At 34.9% G+C, this 18954-nt stretch overlaps 2 protein-coding genes across 2 annotated transcripts in view; one reads left to right on the forward strand and one right to left on the reverse strand.

The window, feature by feature from the left end:
• Positions 1-7346, forward strand: part of LOC110437840 (uncharacterized) — a 37518-nt gene extending 30172 nt beyond the window's left edge. The window contains exons 10-12 of the mRNA XM_073947355.1: positions 4071-4244; positions 5044-5090; positions 6388-7346. Of these exons, the coding sequence (XP_073803456.1) occupies positions 4071-4244; positions 5044-5090; positions 6388-6914 (748 nt within the window). The 3' untranslated portion in view covers positions 6915-7346. The remainder of the gene's footprint in view (positions 1-4070; positions 4245-5043; positions 5091-6387) is intronic.
• LOC101887036 (uncharacterized) overlaps positions 1-18954 on the reverse strand; it is a 491406-nt gene that overhangs the window by 460284 nt on the left and 12168 nt on the right. The window lies entirely within an intron of this gene.

An 18954-nucleotide genomic window follows, 5' to 3' on the forward strand; every position in this document is an offset into this window, starting at 1 on the left:
CTCTACACCTGATTACACATTTCAGATCTCTGTAACATTTGAGTAAATGTCTTACATTCATACAACCAGCTGTAATCCTGAATCTAGGTGTTGATCATCTATAAAACACACTTTTATCTATTAAATGTTTTAAAATCAAATATAAAATCACATTAAGATGCTACATTATTGATGTGCACAAACGAATGCACAATTAACAGCTCAAAAGAGTGTAAAGAGGACGATCACTCATTGTCATTGATGATTTTAGCACACATCAACACTGTAAAAGGTGTGTATGATCTCTGACACTAGATGAACACTGCTCAGCTGGGTTTAGAGGTTTGCTATTCTCTTCATTCTCTGCTGAAGTGTGAATGTGAAAGTGAAATGTCAGATGTAACTTCACTTTAACTTTATAAATGTCCACAGATGTTTGTTATCTGCTGAAAATGATCTGTTGGTTTATTATCCTGCATTTATTCAGTGGATTCTTCAATAAGTAATGCGTTTAAGAATGGGAAAATGTTTATAGGAGTTAATCTGGAAAACAACAGTATGATTTATTTTTTTGTCCGCCTTTAATACCCTAAAATTATCCTACAGTGTTACTTTGCTCATCATTATTGATCATTACTAGGGGTGTAACGATATTAAAACCGAACCGAAATATTGCGATACACCAACCACGATACATCGCGATACTCTCGTGGCGTACCGCGGTACCCTCACGCTCCCTGCTGCCCATTGTTGAGGTTGACCTCACTTGTTATTAGTTTTAGTAATGATGAGGTTTTTGTTTTATTATATTATATTATATTCTAAATTTAGTATTTTAGTGCATGTCATGTGACTTGATTCAGCATCACAATCGTTACTACTGGACCCAGGATGGCTGCTTCACATGGTACTGAGATTGCAGATCCCCCAGACACATTTAAGTCATCTGTGTGGAAACACTTTGGTTTTCCAGTGAAGTATAGGAATGGAATTTGTGTCTTAGACAAAGTGCACGCCTATCTTAACTGTTTCACGAAACTTACTTATAAGGAAAAACATTTAAAAAGTGTGGAAATTTTACAATGTGAGGGTGTAAGCAACAGAACTGCCAACAAACGGGATTTAATGTGAAAAAGTGAAACCAGAATAATGCCCAAATATACAAAAAATAGAAATATTTACACTAATAAAAATAATATAATAAAGTAGAAAATTCAAACAAAGTATCAAACAAAAATGAGTTAAACTCGAACAGGGGGATGATAGTGAAGCCAAACAAAAGAAAGAAATATACCAAAACAATTCTAACTCATGAATAACAACTCTTACCTCCCTAAAACTGATGAAAAGAAAAAAAAAGGTCTTCAGCGCCGTGCGCTGCATTCTTCCCTATTCTGAACTGTAGAATGAAATAAAAACAAAGATGACCTTCACCTCTTACCTGATGTCTTTAACAATACATTTTCTACGTGTTTGCAAAATGGAAATCGTACGACATCTTCCTTAACCACCTTACACTGAGAAAAGTGTGAACTTAAGGAGATATTGCTCAATATTGTCAGGAAGGAGTGGAGTCAAAAAATAACATACAAATCAATTGAAATAAAAATGTACAAACCTCACAAAATTTCTCAAAGTGGGCAAAAGTAATGCAAAATAATTTTGCACAAACGAAAGTTAAGCAAATTAAAATCATAATCATGTCAGAAAAATACACGAAAAACAAGATCAAAGGAAAAAGCGCTCTCTCCCGCTCTTCCTGACATGCTTTTTATATTCTCGCACTACGTCGCCAAATGATGATAGATCGGTCTACTGATGGATCAGCTGTCATGAAGGCGGACCTACAAAAATGACCGGCATCGGCTGTCGTGAAGGCGGACCTACATAAATGACCGGCATGGATGGAGTGGAAGAGAGAGAGAGATCGGGAGGCAAACATACAGCCGGTTACAACCCTAACATTCGTTTCAGACACAACCGCAATGTATTTTTCTGGTGAATATGTCATGTAAAAAAACTTTACAAACACAGTATATGTGAATTTTTTTTTCATTAATTTAAACGGAAACCTATCTATCTAAATGAAACCATATAATCAAAAATGAGCGTCTGTGTCTGCACAGAGATCAAGCCTCTCATCGGAGAATGTGGATATTATGGTGTTTTTGAAGAAGATCTTTCACTAGTCTACACTGCAGTTATTTATTTATTTTTAGTTTACTTAGTTAAGATGGCTGCACTAAAAAGAATAGTTTTTCTGTCTAGTCTATATTGGAGGAATTTATTTAATTTTAGTTGTTTACTCGGGTATCCTGACTGTACTAAAAAGGTGATGACAAAGTTAATAAAGAAAAAAATTAAGATGTTCTTGTTATTAAGTGAATCTATTGTTCCTTAGCATTGCTGTTAGCATGACATCAACCCTAACCCCACAGCAAACAGAAACCGAACCGTACCGAACCGAACTGTGGCTCCAAAACCGTGAACCGAACCGAACCGAACCGTGCCTTTGGTGTATCGTTACACCCCTAATCATTACAAATAATCCTGAATCAGTATTGTAGAATGTCCCTCACACAACAAAAACAATCCAACTGTGTGGAGGATCATTGAATAGCAGCACTTACAGTTTTTTCCAATTGTTTACACACTATTACTTTTACTTCAGACACAATGACTACATCATGTAACTGATGCACCAACCCCCTGAACCAATTCTGCTAAACTACAAGCACAATTCCTGCTTTACACTCAAATTGCAGGATTAAAACACACTTTTTTTCAAAACACAACACACAATTCTCTGCATTTTGAACAATTTTCATGCAGAAAATCTTTTGTTTTCACAAGGAACACACTGTCTGTCACAATTGTAAAGTCAGTTGTCCTACTTTGCATACTAACTCATCACATGAGTAAACACCTTTCACACAGAATTGCAATTTAGAAATCAGAGCTCATCTGGTTCATAACTGGTTCTCTGCCCACCCATGTTTTTTCAGTTGTTTATCTCCCCCTCCATATTCTCCATTCCTTAATCCTATTGAGTTTTTTTTTTTTTTTCTAGATGTAAAGTGTATGACCGAAATCCACACACACGTATACCCTTTTTCTCCAAGCTATAGCAGTTGATGCTTTTCGTGGCTGGATTCAACATGCAAGGTGACATTTCCCCCGCTGCTGGGCCAGACCAAAACAGAAAAGAGAATGCTGTATAGCTGTTTTTTATTTTATTTTTTATTTTTTTTACTGTGACCGTATTCAGTAAATACTTCTGTTGATGGTATATTTAGACAACATTATCTGCAATTTTGTGTTGGTTAGGATGAACACTGTGTACACTGTATTTGTGGGGAAAATACAGTGAAATATATTTGGTATTTGTTTGTTTTGTATAAAAACAATACTCTGAAATATTTTACAATGCACTTCTGTAGGCCTACTGTCTGTAGTAAAGTGTAACACTGAACAAAAAAAAATGCTTACAGAAAGTCATCATGATGAATGGAGAAGAAGTGGTCATAGTGTTTTACATTAAGCACATCAGTGTTCAACTGATCTTATGAATATCTATTTATGTGATGGCTTGTGTGTGTCATTTGAAAACAAAACACCATTTTGAGAAGAAATCACACTGTTTTGAACGCAGAGTTTCATTTTGCAGAAGAATTGAACAGTTTTGCCCAATGTGTGTGTGTGTTGTGATTTGTGTGTAGAGTTCTGACAATATGAGACATGCTTTCAGAAAATGTGTGTAAACAATTGGAAAAAACTGTAATTCATGACTTTAAGATGATCTTCTGAGCTCAATTGTGTCTTCTTCCTCCTCAAAGCAGACTTTACAGCTTGATGTGGTGTATTATGAACAATGTCTTTGCTCTGTACACTTCTACAGATGATGTCGAGTCCTTGTTGAGTGTGTGAGTGTGTTTGCTAATGCGAGGGCTCGATCAATAAGGAGAGCTGATCAGGATGTGTGTGTTCATCACTGCTGTTGACATGAGCAGAAACAGCAGTCAGCATCTTCACAACACAAAGAGATGTGTGATTGTCCAACTGTGTGATGTGGACTATTGCTGTGTTTGTAGATTGTCTGGCTGTATGGTGACAGAGGAAGGCTGTGGTTTTCTGTCTTCAGCTCTGACTTCAAACCCCTCACACCTGAGAGAGCTGGATCTGAGCTACAATCATCCAGGAGATTCAGGAGTCAAGCTGCTCTCTGAACAACTGGAGGATCCAAACTACACACTGGACAAACTCAAGTATGTGGAGCAGCACTGGCCTTGTGCTTTTACACTGAATGGCTTTAAAAAGACACTAGAAAGCTCTTTTGTGATCAGCTTCAGTTTTCTGTGAGGGTTATGGGGTGAGGACAGACAGAAGATACAGCTTGTAGAGTATTCCAGTCATGTCTATGAAGAGCAAATCATTGAGTGTGAAATAAATCTCCTCTGTAAATGTTGGAGTGTATTGGCTCAGTTACAGTGATATTAAGCGGGACACACTGTACAGTTTCAGCATTTGAGCTGACAAGAGAAACTTCTTCATCAGGTCAGGAATAGGGTTGGGGATTGAAGATGGATTCAGATTCTGGAATCAGACACTTGGATTAATGTTCAGACTCTTGTTCTAAAATCAACATCTGGATTCCTCTTCTCTGTGCACACATGTGTATTTTTCACTTGCTAATCTGTCAGGAACTTGGGCGCTGGCGAGCAGCTTTAATAATCTGAACATAGTTTAGAGATGGACTGCAACATGTGCTCAAAGGCTGCATGTGCTGAAGAACGATGGCAAAGCTAAGTGTGATCACTGTAATAAATGAATGTTGCAGCAGGGTGTCTCCATCAACATGAGCAGTATCTGCGCTCGCTTCACCAACAGCAGAGGAAAAGAACGCACTGTGTTACATTCATTGTGCATCCCGGCTCAAGCAACAAGTGTTGTGTGTTTTAGATCAAGAGTTTGGAGCGTGTAGCTGAGCAGCTCAGTGCTAGCTTTAGCTTATTAGCTGAGGGGGAAACTAAACAGCTCATTCTCTCCATCTGTGTGTGTTTACAGTCTGGATCATGGAGGACACACAAGGATTACAGCAGGACTGCACAAATGTAGGACTACACACACACACTCTCTCTCTTTCACACAAACAGTCTCTCTCACATACACACACACACACACACTCACTCACACAGACACACACACACGTACATAGACTTTCTCTCTCTCACACACACACACACACACATCCTCTCTCATACACACATTCACATACACACATTCTCTCTCTCACACACACACTCACACACACATCCTCTGTCAAACACACACACAGATATTCTCTCTCTCTCTTTCTCTCACACACACACACACTCATACACTATCTCACACAGACAGACACACATGCTCACACAAACACATACATACACATACACGCACACAAAGGCGCGCACACACACACACACTCACTTACAAAAATGTCCTGTGGTATTTCAGCAGTACAACATAAATTTACCACACAAAAATTGAGCAAAGCTAAATATGACAGGATTACTACAGCACTTTCTGCAGTACAATATCACAAGAATTAGCTTTTTTTATTCTGTCTTTTTCTAAAAAAAAAAAATTTTCTCTCAAAGTATGTTCTGCATTTAAGTTGTTTAATTAAGAAACACCTATTCTTACAAAGTGACATCACATGTATTCATATTTATTTTAAAAACTTTTCAGTGTGCAAATGTTTCAGTGTACTGGAATAAATTTGCAATTGAAACAGCAAGATGACTGACACCCCTTACAAACATTACCTGCGGTATTCTATGTGGTAAACCATCAAATGTACAACACAAAAATTATGTGGAATAGAAATATTACAGACATATGACAGTAATACCACACACTCTACCACAAGAATATCACATGAATATTACATATTGTATAACAGAATCCTGTGGTAAATACTACCAAAACATGAAAGTGATACCAAAAGAATACTACAGGAGTATTACATAATGTACAGCACAGAATCTTGTGGTAAAATGTCCCAAAAAACAACAAAGTACTACACAGTTACCACATAATTTTTGTGTTGTACATTTAAAGGTTTACCACATAAAATATCGCAGGTAATTTTTGTAAGGACACAAACACTCACACACACGCACACACACACACATCTTACATACACACGCACGCACACACACATACACATATACACACACACACACAAACAAACTCATTCACATACACACACACAGACATTCTCTCTCACACACATATACGCACACGCACACACACAAAAAACAGACACACATGAAAGCGCACACACTCTCTCTCTCTCTCTCTCTCTCTCACACACACACACACGCACACACCTGTGGTTATAATTGTGTGTGTTCTTGTGTTCAGATGTCTGTTTCCTCACCCTGGATCCAAACACAGCACACACTCGTCTCATTCTGTCTGAGGAGAACAGAGAGGTGAAGAGTGTGAGTGAGAATCAGCCGCATCCTGATCATCCAGACAGATTTGATTATGATCCTCAGGTGTTGTGCAGAGAGAGTGTGTGTGGACGCTGTTACTGGGAGATTGACTGGAGTGGAGATGATCGTGTGTCTATATCAGTGTCATATAAGAGCATCAGGAGGAAGAGAAGAGGTGATGAGTGTTGGTTTGGACATAATGCTCAGTCCTGGAGTTTGATCTGTGAATCCTCCAGTTTCTCATTCAGACACAATAATACACGCACTGATCTCCCAGTAGATCCGCTCAGCAGGAGAATAGGAGTGTTTGTGGATCACAGTGCAGGAACTCTGATCTTCTACAACATCTATAGAGACACAATGAGCCTCATCCACTCAGTCCAGACCACATTCACTGAGCCGCTCTGCCCTGGGTTTACTGTTTATTCTGGATCATCGGTGAAACTGAGCTGAAGACTGACCCAGAATCCTCTGCAGGAGCAGTCAGCAGCAGTGATGATCTGGAGTCTCTTCTGTGGGTGTGTGTGTGAGAGAGAGAGATTGTGTCTGTGTGTGAGTAAAAAAGAGATCTGTGTGTGCGTATGTTCACTGCTCTGTGTCTATATTACAAGTGTGTGTGTTTGTGTGTGTGAGAGAGAGTGTGTCTGTGTTTGTGTGTGTGATGATCTGCTTGAAGCACAAAAATGTCCTAAAATGTGTGCAAAGCTGAAAGTTATGAACTGAAGGCTTCTCGCCAGCGTGATCATTATAAATGATGATTATTCAAGAGTAATATTCTGAGTTCAACACTTCTTCATGATCACATGACTCATCTCACATGTCTGTGCTGACTAAGATTGCATTTGCTCCTAAAATATCATCAAATAAACCACTTTGTTCCTCCCACATCTGTGTTGTTTTGAGGTTTCTGTGTGTTTCTGTGTCCATAAGATGTATTGAGTTGATAAATGTTGTATTTGTGTAAATATTTCATGATTTGTGTTCATCCCTCAGCTTGTTTCCTCTATAAATGATGCACTTTTGCTTTAAATGACATCAGAAGACGTGACATCATATGGGCCCTGCAGCCTCCAAGACTAACAGCAGGAGAGCTGGAAATCTTGCACAGTTCTGTTGTTGATACTTTTTCTTGTTAGACAGCGTCCGTCAAGCTCAACCCACCCCATCACACAACATAGAGAAGGTGAGCTGACTCATTTAGGTTTATTTACATTTATAAAGCAAAATAAAAGTCCATTTCAGACTGAAGGTATGCTGGGTGAGGAACTTGACCACATGGGAGATTTGCAGCCAGGTTTGGATGCACTTCACCATGCCGTCACAGTGCCTTTGTTTATTTATGAATCGAATGTCTTAAACTTCGATCTTGTTACCCTGCTCAAACATAAAAGGGTTTTTATTTTTGATAGCAACAGCCATAATAAACTCGACTGTCCACTCGAACGATCGCTGGAAGATTCGTTTGTTTGGATCTAAAGAGTTGATTCGTTTGAAGCCCCATTCAAATGAATCTTCCTCCCGTTAAGCTAATCTGCTATATATATATAATAGTACAGAAGATACATGAGCACTGTAATCTAAATTATAACCCGCTACATTATAACAGTGGAATAGGTGCGGGAAGAATAACCTTGAGCTAATTTGTTACAGTAATAATGGTGTAGATATGCGAGCACTTTAATCTACATTATAATTTGCTACAACAGTCAACATAAAGAAGCTGAGGAGGAGCCACACCAGCATTGCTGAACCTGTGGATGAGATCGGCAGCCATGATGTCAAGAGCAGGACCCTCCTGAGCGGTCAGGACACTGATGAGGATTTGGCCAACCTCATTGCTTACAGATGTTAGACATAACCCTGCTGAAAAAACCAGCATAGACCAGCATTGCTAGTCACCAGCAAGACCAGCATATGTTGTGTTTTGGTGCTGGTATGCTGGTGACCAGCATGGGATGCTGGTGCTGGTGTAACGGGGGAAAAAATGAAACTGTGAATTAAGTATGAATGGTGTCAAAATGCTTGTTTTTGTTAAAAATATCTGTTCTAATTAAATCAAAATCCTATGTTCACTATTAAACTGTGTAATACATCATGGGGAAAAACAGACACCTACAGGTGAGAAAGGGGGTATAATGGGTGGAGTCAGCCGGCCATTTTATCAGTTCACTTGTTGTTCAAAAGCTGTTGAGAGTGATTTTTGAGAGTGACCAGCCCTGGTACACTTATTGTCTGTGTGGAGCCCTGTTTTCTTTTGGAGAACACTATAAAGTGAACTTGTTCAGGTAAACTGCTTCCACGTGATCATTATAAAAAAAACATATACGAACTAAGAGGGGTTACACTGGTATGCTGATAACCAGCATGGGATGCTGGTGCTGTTATGCTGGTGACCAGCATGGGATGCTGGTGCTGTGATGCTGGTGACCAGCATGAGATGCTGCTGGGATGCTGGCGCTGGTATGCTAGTGACCAGCAATCCCATGCTGGTCACCAGCATCCCATGCTGGTCACCAGCACCAAAACACAACATATGCTGGTCTTGCTGGGATTTGGGTGCTATGCTGGTGCTGGGATGCTGGTCACCAGTATGAGATGCTGCTGGGATGCTGGCGCTGGTATGCTAGTGACCAGCAATCCCATGCTGGTCACCAGCATCCCATGCTGGTCACCAGCACCAAAACACAACATATGCTGGTCTTGCTGGGATTTGGGTGCTATGCTGGTGCTGGGATGCTGGTCACCAGTATGAGATGCTGCTGGGATGTTGGCGCTGGTATGCTAGTGACCAGCAATCCCATATTTTAAAATATTTAAATGTGTGTTCTAAAGGTTGGAACGACAGGAGAGTTTGTAATTAATGACAGAAAGAATTTTAAGTTTTTACTTATCCCCCTATGCCCTATTCATTTAGAACAATAACATTTAAACATTGAATGATTAAAAATAAAAAAAGCATTAAGATCATCTTTCTTAGGTGTAATTTGCTTTTTACCTATATTTACAGTTTAGTTTTAGCGATCTTCATATTTACAGTTGTGCTCCCTTTGCAGTGCACTTTAAAAACACTGATGTCATTTTGAACATAGCCTTAAGTTAAAGCTATAGGTGACCTATTATTTAAAAGCGGAATTTATGTTACATCTCCAAAGCTTGTGAAAACAAAAAGCATACGTGAATTCTTTTGATTTATATAGGTTATTTATTAAATATCTGTATGACACGGGCCTGCCGGTTAGAACTTTCTGCTCTGGTTTACAAGTGTCAAATTGTAAAAGTAGACTTTTCTAAAAATAAATAAACAATACCCTACTTATTATTATTATTAATAATAATAATAATAATAACAAGAAGAAGAAGAAGAATCTCTATTATCATAATTAATATTATTATTAAAAAAAATAATTTCTAATACACAAAAATAAAAATAATAGTTATTATCATCATAGTCATCATTATTATTATTATTATTATTATTAAATTATTATTTTTTAATTTCCTAATATATAATAAATATTAAATTTCATTTTATAATAAATCGCCTAGTATTTATTTATTCATATGCTTTATTTGCAGAATCTGGGGGCAACACAACTAATTTATACATGCACCTTTAACGCACCTACTTGATGTTTAACTCTGGGTGGGTCGCCGGTAGATAAGATCAATAGCCATAAATCCGCAATGCATACTCTCATTTTAAAAATCACGCGACCATCATCTTACAATTTTAAATAATAAATTATCTTATTTATTAAAACGAGTGATGAAGCAATGCAGCGCCATTAATAAGCCTAGCCAACTGCAGAGAAACAAAGCAACCATTGCGGCATCCGCAGTAATTACTTTTTCCGAAGTTCAGCTCTTCTTTTTTGCACTTGTTTATTATGCGTTTATTGTTAAAAAATCAATAATGAATAGGCTGACAGGAGTGTATTCTGTGTGTGTGCGTATGTTATCACTGAACAGAAAGTTGCTTTGTCTGTCTGGCAATATTTCGGCTTTTAATCGAATGAAAAGTTAATTTAGATGAGTCAATATTTTTTTAAAAATGCAGTAAAGTAACTTTGACATGAGGCCACATGGAATCTGGGGTCTGATCTCATCTCGTTCTCTCGCTGTCATCCAGACACTTGATACAGACGCCACACAGTCCCAAAACGGTACCAGCTGACAGGTAGAATAGCTGAAGCTTTTGCGAAATCTGTCAAAATACAGCGCTTAAATTAACAGGCATATGTCTTTGAGCCAAAAAAGTCTTTCTGTAGGATATGTAAAAACGCAAGAGCCAGTGTAGAAGTTGTGTCGCCTACTAATTATATTTATTCTAATAAAATGAAAACCAAAATAAACAATTCATTGCATTTTTTGTTTGATAAAAATATACAGAAACGAAAAAAAATCAAAGGGTGGCTAGTTTTTATTAATGTGTTTTAATATTAATAAAAATATGCTCAGCCTATTTAAGCTTAATGGTTACACCGCCAATAAATGTCTCAGTCATTTAAAACATGCAATTCATAACACACCAGCAGGGCTGCGTTTCTCAAACAACTCACCACTGCACTATCATACGATGCATTGTTTGGGGAAAGAACTAGTGACGAATGTTTCCCAAAATTCTCTGTCGCTTACCCATCTCTTGAACCACGTTAGTTATAGCGTAAAAGGCCCATATATTTTAAACGGGGAGAAACTACTTTTTTTTAAAAAGAACCCCATCATTTATTTGTGCAAATAATATTGTTTTACAAGCACGCATTTAAAATAAAAATACTAAAAATATTAGTTTTGCCAAAAACATGCACTCGCTTTTTATATTAACTGACATATATATTAATGCCACATATAGATCCAATGTTTCATTTACTAATAATATTGAGAATGTGACATATACTAAATCAAATCACTTACAAAAGCTAACACGTATTCTATATTCATATATTAATCATATGAATAAATGAATAATGAGGCTGTTTATTATAAAATGTATTTTTTATTATATATTAGGAAATGAAAAAAATCCTAATTTAATCATAATATTAATAATACCAATGATGATCATGATGAGGATGATGATGTCTGAAAGATAACATTATTAGCGTGAAAAACAAATTATATATACATGTATATATATATATATATATATATATATATATATATATATATATATATATTAGCAATAAACTGTAGTATGGTTCAAAAACATATTTTTACTATAGTTTTTTCATGCGAGTAGCTTACAGTTGTTACGTCAATTGCAGAAAATATATTTCAGTTCAGTAGAAAACTTATTTCTCCTTTGTATTATAGTATCAATTAAAAAAATGCAGATTTCCTTTGTCTCACATTCATATTTTTTATTTCCTGCTCTCCATCTTAATTTTATGAGTCACCAGAATCTCTTGATTACACCCAAAGTTCTGCTGATAATTTTTTTTTTGCAAGCATTCACTTTAATAAGTCAATAACAGATTATTAATATCCAATTAAAGATCATTTCACCAAGCTCATACCACAGTGCTAAAAACATGATGCTTTTGATTTATACAACTAACAATCTCCCTAATAGAGCATGTGCTGACTACTGACAATTTGTAAAGGTAAAAAATAATATAAGTACTGTTCAGTAACACTCTTTTTACTAATACGGTTCAAGTATAATTGAATAAGACTCCCAATTTATGAATAGTTAACTGGTAATCTGGAACCTTCAACCTTCATTAAAATCTAAATTGTTAAAAAAGTTATATTACTGAATAAAAAAAGTTAATATATGGACAACTAGTATACATTTGTCTTCTTTTGATACACAATTTTAAACATGTGGTTAAAAACTTATCTTAATTAATGGCTTAAAATTATCTTTTATATTTTTTTGGTAGGCCAGAGAAAAAGTTAGCAGGACAAGTAAAAATCTAATTCTCATTCTCATTAAAATTCAAATGTGCATGGTTTTAAGACAATTACTTTGGATTATATATATATATATATATATATATATATATATATATATATATATATATATATATATATATATATATAATGTTTATAATGTAGGTAAAACTTTCTTTTACAACCCGCAAAGTACCGCATAGGTACAGTGAAATTACCGTGTACTTTTCTGTACGTATGTATAAGTATAATGAAGGTATGTGTAGGTAAGGGAACAAACTGTAATGCTTGGGTAATAAGGGGGTAACAACCAGATATTCAGCATGAAATCTACCTCGTAAGTACAGTGAAATAACGGTGTACTTTTCTGTACATAAAATTAACGTTTGCGTAGGTACACTATATGTACAGAAAAGCACGCCGTTATTTCACTGTACTTAAGCGGTACTTTGCGGATTGTAAAAGAAAGCGTTACCGTCATGGGTGCTGTTGTTTTACTACAGTAATACCTTCAGATTCTGCGCTGCAGTGGCGCCTCACAGCAAGAAGGTCGTTGGTTCGAGCCTTGGCTGGGTCAGTTGGCGTCTCTGTGTGGAGTTTGCGTGGGTTTCCTCCAGGTGCTCCGGTTTCCCCCACTGTCCAAAGATATGCGGTACAAGTAAATTGGGTAGGCTAAAATTGTCCGTAGTGAATGAGTGTGGATGTTTCCCAGAGATGGATTGAGGCTGGAAGGGCATCCGCTGCATAAAAACGTGCTGGATAAGTTGGCGGTTCATTCCGCTGTGGTGACCCCAGATTAATAAAGGCACTAAGCCGAAAAGAAAATGAATAAATGAATGAATGAATACCTTCAGAGAACATAGTAGTCAGTGATCAACATAAGCAGAGTGTGGTGTAGTCAGAACTGGAACAGAAGTCTAATAAGCGCACACGATGATGTTTTCAATTGGAGATTCCAGTGAAACTGCCATTAAAAAGTTATAAGAAAAATGACATGTTAATCAGTATGACATCTCACCTGGTATCTACTATTACAAAGTACAATTCCATTAATATAAATGTCCAATCCACAGTATCTGTACCATAAACTAGCCACAATTTTGACTCCTCACTCAGTATATTAAGTTGCATGGTATTTTGTGAGAAATCCAATGATCTTGTTTGGATTGCATTTCCTTGTGAAATTATAAAAAGCTTCATGATATAATTTAAAAAAAATGAATGCGTTTACAAACATTTTTAAAGATACTTTTATGAGTAAACTGCATTAACGTGAATCGAAAGAGAAGGATGTAGACAAAATTATTTTTAATAAACAGGAAAAAAAACTTACACCAGAACATAGCACAGCAATCAGAAAAAAACAGACAAGCATGGTTTGTAAACAAAGGAAATCAGAAAAGAATAAAACCACAAAGAATTAACTTGACTAGCGATAGGGTAACGTTAGACAACTTACGAAATGGCAAAGCTTCCCCATTCAATGCTGCTAGCTTCTCTGGCGAGGAGACCATCACTAAATTTACAAACAGAGCAACAAAACCGTGAACCGACAGCGATTCACTTTGTTAGGATTATTACATGTTAAAAAATGTTAGCTCGATGATAAGCACCGTTAATGCTATTTGCGAAGTGCTTAATTCTTATAACGTTAAGTTAGCCTTTAACGTTATAGCCGGAGCAATACTTTTTATGCTCATTCCAAGTCGATTTGATAGATCATCTTATATTTTTACACAGGTTAGAAAGCAATGAAGACATAAAATTAAGTAATTTTGCTGAAATCGCCAAATAAATAACCAAAACAGCTATTATTCATTAGCTGCTGTCAATGACCTCGTCACTAACGTTACAGGGCGACATAAAAACGTATAAAGTGGTTAAGTGTTTATTAAAAAATTATTATAATGTAAAACGTTACACATCTAAAGTTCAATTCAATATAAATTATAAGTAAAACGACAAATAAAACATGTAAAACGTCGAATATCGTACTTACCTTTGATTACCGTTCCGCCCGTTGGTTGTCCGTTATTTAATTCAAATGATGAGCCCGCACACGCACATCACGCTGACTCGCGCAGAAGAGTTCCTGGCTGTGTTCTATTGCCACTTATCCCCCCTACGCTCTATTCATTTAGAACATTCTAACATTCAAAGTTGGAATTATTGAATATAAAAAAAGCATTAAGATCATCTTTCTTGGGTGTAATTTGCTTTCAAACTATTTTTACAACTCAGTTTTAGCGATCTTCATGGTTACAATTGTGCTCTCTTTGCAGTACACTTTAAAAACACTGATGTCATTTTGAACACAGCCTCATGGCGAAAGCTATAGGTGACCTTTTATTAAAAAGCGGAATTTATGTTACATCTCCAAAGCTTGTGAAAACAAAAAGCATACGTTAATTCTTTTAATTTATAGTGTGTTATTTATTAAGTATCTGTACTGTATATGAAATGGGCCTGCCGGTTAGAACTTTCTGCAGTGGTTTACATGTATGAAATTGTAAAAATAGACTTTAAAAAAATCCTAATAATAACAAATACAACAACAACAATATTATTATTGTTATTATTATTATTATTAATAATAATAATATTATTAATAATAATAACAATAATATAAAATAATAATAACAATCATAATTATTTATATTATTATTATTATCATATTATTATTATTAGCAAAGTATGATTTTTTTCATTTCTAAAAAATAATAAATATTACATTTAATTTTATAATAAATAGCCTCATTATTTTTTTATTTATTTATATTATTTGTATGATATTAGAATATAAATAGAATATATAGAATATATAGAATTATAATTATTTTATATTTAAAATATATGCATATAACTATAATACTGCTAATAAAAATCACATATTGGACAATTAAAAAATATTTTAATCCTGATGTCAGTGTCAAGTGATCTTAGCATTTATAGCAAGTAGAATGTTTGGCTAAAGAAATTGTAAAATTGTAAATTGTTACTGCCAATTCAGTTACAATCTAGTAATTACCCATAAGGAGGTTTCTTGCTATGATTTAGTGTTATTTTTACACATTACTAAATTCATCCATATTGTAAGTTTACAAACAATATAAAAAATATTTTTATTCCTTAAATTAAAACATTTAATCATTTATGATAGGCAAAAGCTGAATTATAAAAACTAAATAAGATACTGGAAACAATTGCAGTTTTAAAGAGCTTTAATTCTAATATAATTTACATTTACTTTTAATGTCAAACATATATAGAATCCCCCATATTGTTTTTAATGGATATAATAAAATTTACAATAATTGTAACTAGTTTTTCACAATGCTGGAATTTTAAACATTGAAATGATACCTTCAATAAATAGCAACATACCATTTTCTATATTTTGTGACAAAAAAAATCTTAATGTTATTATTAATTATTATTTAATGCACTAGAGCCAATGTGGACATCAGTATTTTTTATATTATTAACAAATTTTTGAATAGCAAATCTTTGCATATTATTCTACTTGTTGGTTGTAGAAAATATATATATATATATATATATATATATATATATATATATATATATATATATATATATATATATATATATATATAGGCTATATCATTTATAGCCTATATTAAAAATACTGTTCAGTTTAAATCGAATATAACGTGTTTTAATCGACATAGATGGCGTTTAGCATTATCATAGCGCTCTATGCCTACACTGTTAAAAATTGACCCGTTAAAAAACAGTAAAATACTGGCAGCTGCAGTTGCCAGCAATGTACTGTTATTTTACAGTATGTTGCTGTAAAATACATGGACTACATTGATTTACACAATACTCAAGTGAACTCATTTTGCTCACTGAAAGCAACTGCCTCAACTTGGTCAACTGCTGAATGAGTTTATGAAGTAATGTGCTATATATGCTCAGAAGCATACTTATAATGATAACTTATTTTAGTTAATTAGAAAAGTTCGGTTTAACTCTAATGTCTTATTTTTCACAACAGCACACATACATGTAAATCTGGAATCACCAGAGAGATTCTGACTGCATCAGCAACTAAACAGCCGCTATCTTATATAGAGAAACATACAGAATAACATCAGCAGTTCATTGTTCATCTTTAACTCATACACTGGCTCTATTCTCCTCCACAACGGTGACACACAGAAGAAATTAGCTTCAGGTTTTACAGTAAAATACTGTTTTTTCCTTGATTTAACAGTAATCTACTGGCAGCTGTGGTTGCCAGCAATCTACTGTTTTTTTACAGTCTATTTCCGTTGTGTAAATTAACAGTATATTACTGTCAAAATACATTTTTACACTGTGTTTTTACCTCTCACACCTTTAACCCTTTAAACCCCAGAGCATATAATTCAGTTTTTATTGAAGTGTCCACACTACTGAGTGTTCAAGAAACATGTAGCAAAGCTGAAGTAAATTCATTAATTAACTGACTAATTAAATGATAATTGAGGATTAACAATGAACAAATGAAGAAATACTGAAGGGAAAAAACAAGAACAGAACATACAAAACTTTAGTCACAGCTTTATAATGAAATAACCTGAAGAACAACAAATGATTAAATCATTTAAATGATCAGCGGATGATTAAACAACTCTACAAACATCATCACCAGCTACACTTATTACTTAATACATGTATTTTTGTATAACATCTACTAAAGTTCTTCTTGAGAAAAAGTTAAAGTTTTATGTCACCATCATGGAGAACAGAGTTTGCTTTAGTTGGGCTCTTAGCCCTGTCATTTTTAACATTTATATATCTTGGCTGCTGCAATTGTTAAGAACTTTGTTTAAAAAGCTCCTTTGTTGTGGCAAGCCAGCCAAAAACCTAAATAAGATCTGGTGATGTTCATGTTGCTGTTAAATGGCAGAGTCTGTTCTCATTTAGTATAATATAATTTATTGCTGCTATTCAATGTTAAATCTATTGTTTTACATTATATGTATATATATGGCAATGATTTCTGGAAGTTTTTAAGAATATCTTGGACAATAACACTTTGGTCTATGGTGTAAATTGCACTCAAAGAGACATCAATAATCAGCATATGAACCTCAATAATGGTGACAACTAACAAAATTAACAGTTTAACTCACAAACAGGCAACTGAAAGTCGAAACATAAACAACAGCAGAATCAAACACAAATAAAGAAAACTGTTAGACCATTATACAACATTTATTTATAGCGCAATGCATGCTGGGATATTTGTATTGTGCCACTCCCAGCATGCATTGCAGCATGAAACATTTGAGATGTTACCATTGTTGAGATACAAGGTCAGATTCATGAGGTCTGAGTGTGTATTTGTCATAACTGAACTGTTTTTGTATGTTATTTCTGAACTGTTAAGTAATTACGGAGGGATCTTTTCTGTTTCCACTTCTCATTAATTAAATTAATACCTGCAACTAAGCATAAAATCTATTGCATGAGGCCCTTCATCCAGATTTATATCCAAACATTTATCAGAACTAATTTCAGACAAATAGGTTTCTCTATTTATTGACTTTCCAACTTTATTGCTATAATACAAGCATTTAGTTAAGTCTTTATTATAGTAATTGGAGAGTCTGAATTAATAAGTTCAAGGGTGAAGAGCCCAACTAAACCAGCCCCTCACTCCATTACGGTGACACAAAAAACACCTTAATTTCTGTTGGATCTCAATAAGAATAGTATGGAAGTCAAATCAGTCAGTAATAAGTGTGTGTCTGCTGTTGTTTGTGGAGTTGTTTAATGATCCTCTGCTGAGACTGAAGCTGTTTTATTTTATTTTATTTAATGTTGTAACTCAAGTCACTGTTTGTGTTTCTTGTTTATTTTCTTCAGTAATTGTGATTATTAACAGCAGGTGTTCATCAGTGTCTGAATTCACTCATTAGTGTTCATTAAAACTGTCAGGTGAACTATATTAGTTAACTAGTGTATGAAGTAGTGAACAAGGACACAAAGTGTGATTTCAAACACAGACTTCAAAACATCGAATCTGAACTCTGTTAGCTCACAGTTTTCTGCAGTTGGTTACTTTCTCGAAAACAAAAATGTTACCCAGAAAGCACTGTTTTTAACAGAATATTACTGTTTTAGTGAAAAAACATTATTTTACCGTAGAATCTGACCGTTTTTTAACAGCAATTTTTTACAGTGTATGTGTGTGCATCGACCTGCACTCTGAAACATCTTGTATTCACAAATATTTATTTAAAATTCTTTATTGAATCCTAAATTTTCCATTTTGCATTGCACTACCGCAGTGAACAGTTTAAAGCATCTAGTATGTTTTTGACGTTTTTCCCTTGTCAGTTGAGGAGATCACATATGATAATTTGGCATATTTAAAAGGGAAAAGGACAACACGTCAATCGACAGCACTTTACACTGATTTCAAATCATATTGAAATGAGTTCAGTTTTACTGACCTCTCGATATTGTTCACACAGGTCAGGGACACGCAGCAACGCGAGTAAGAGAAAAGATCAAAGCAAAGCAAGACAATACTTTATTTACGTTATTCATTTTAATATATTGAATGTAAATGAGCCTGGGTTGT

Source organism: Danio rerio, chromosome 4 (assembly GCF_049306965.1).
Source record: "Danio rerio strain Tuebingen ecotype United States chromosome 4, GRCz12tu, whole genome shotgun sequence".
Lineage (NCBI taxonomy): Eukaryota > Metazoa > Chordata > Actinopteri > Cypriniformes > Danionidae > Danio > Danio rerio.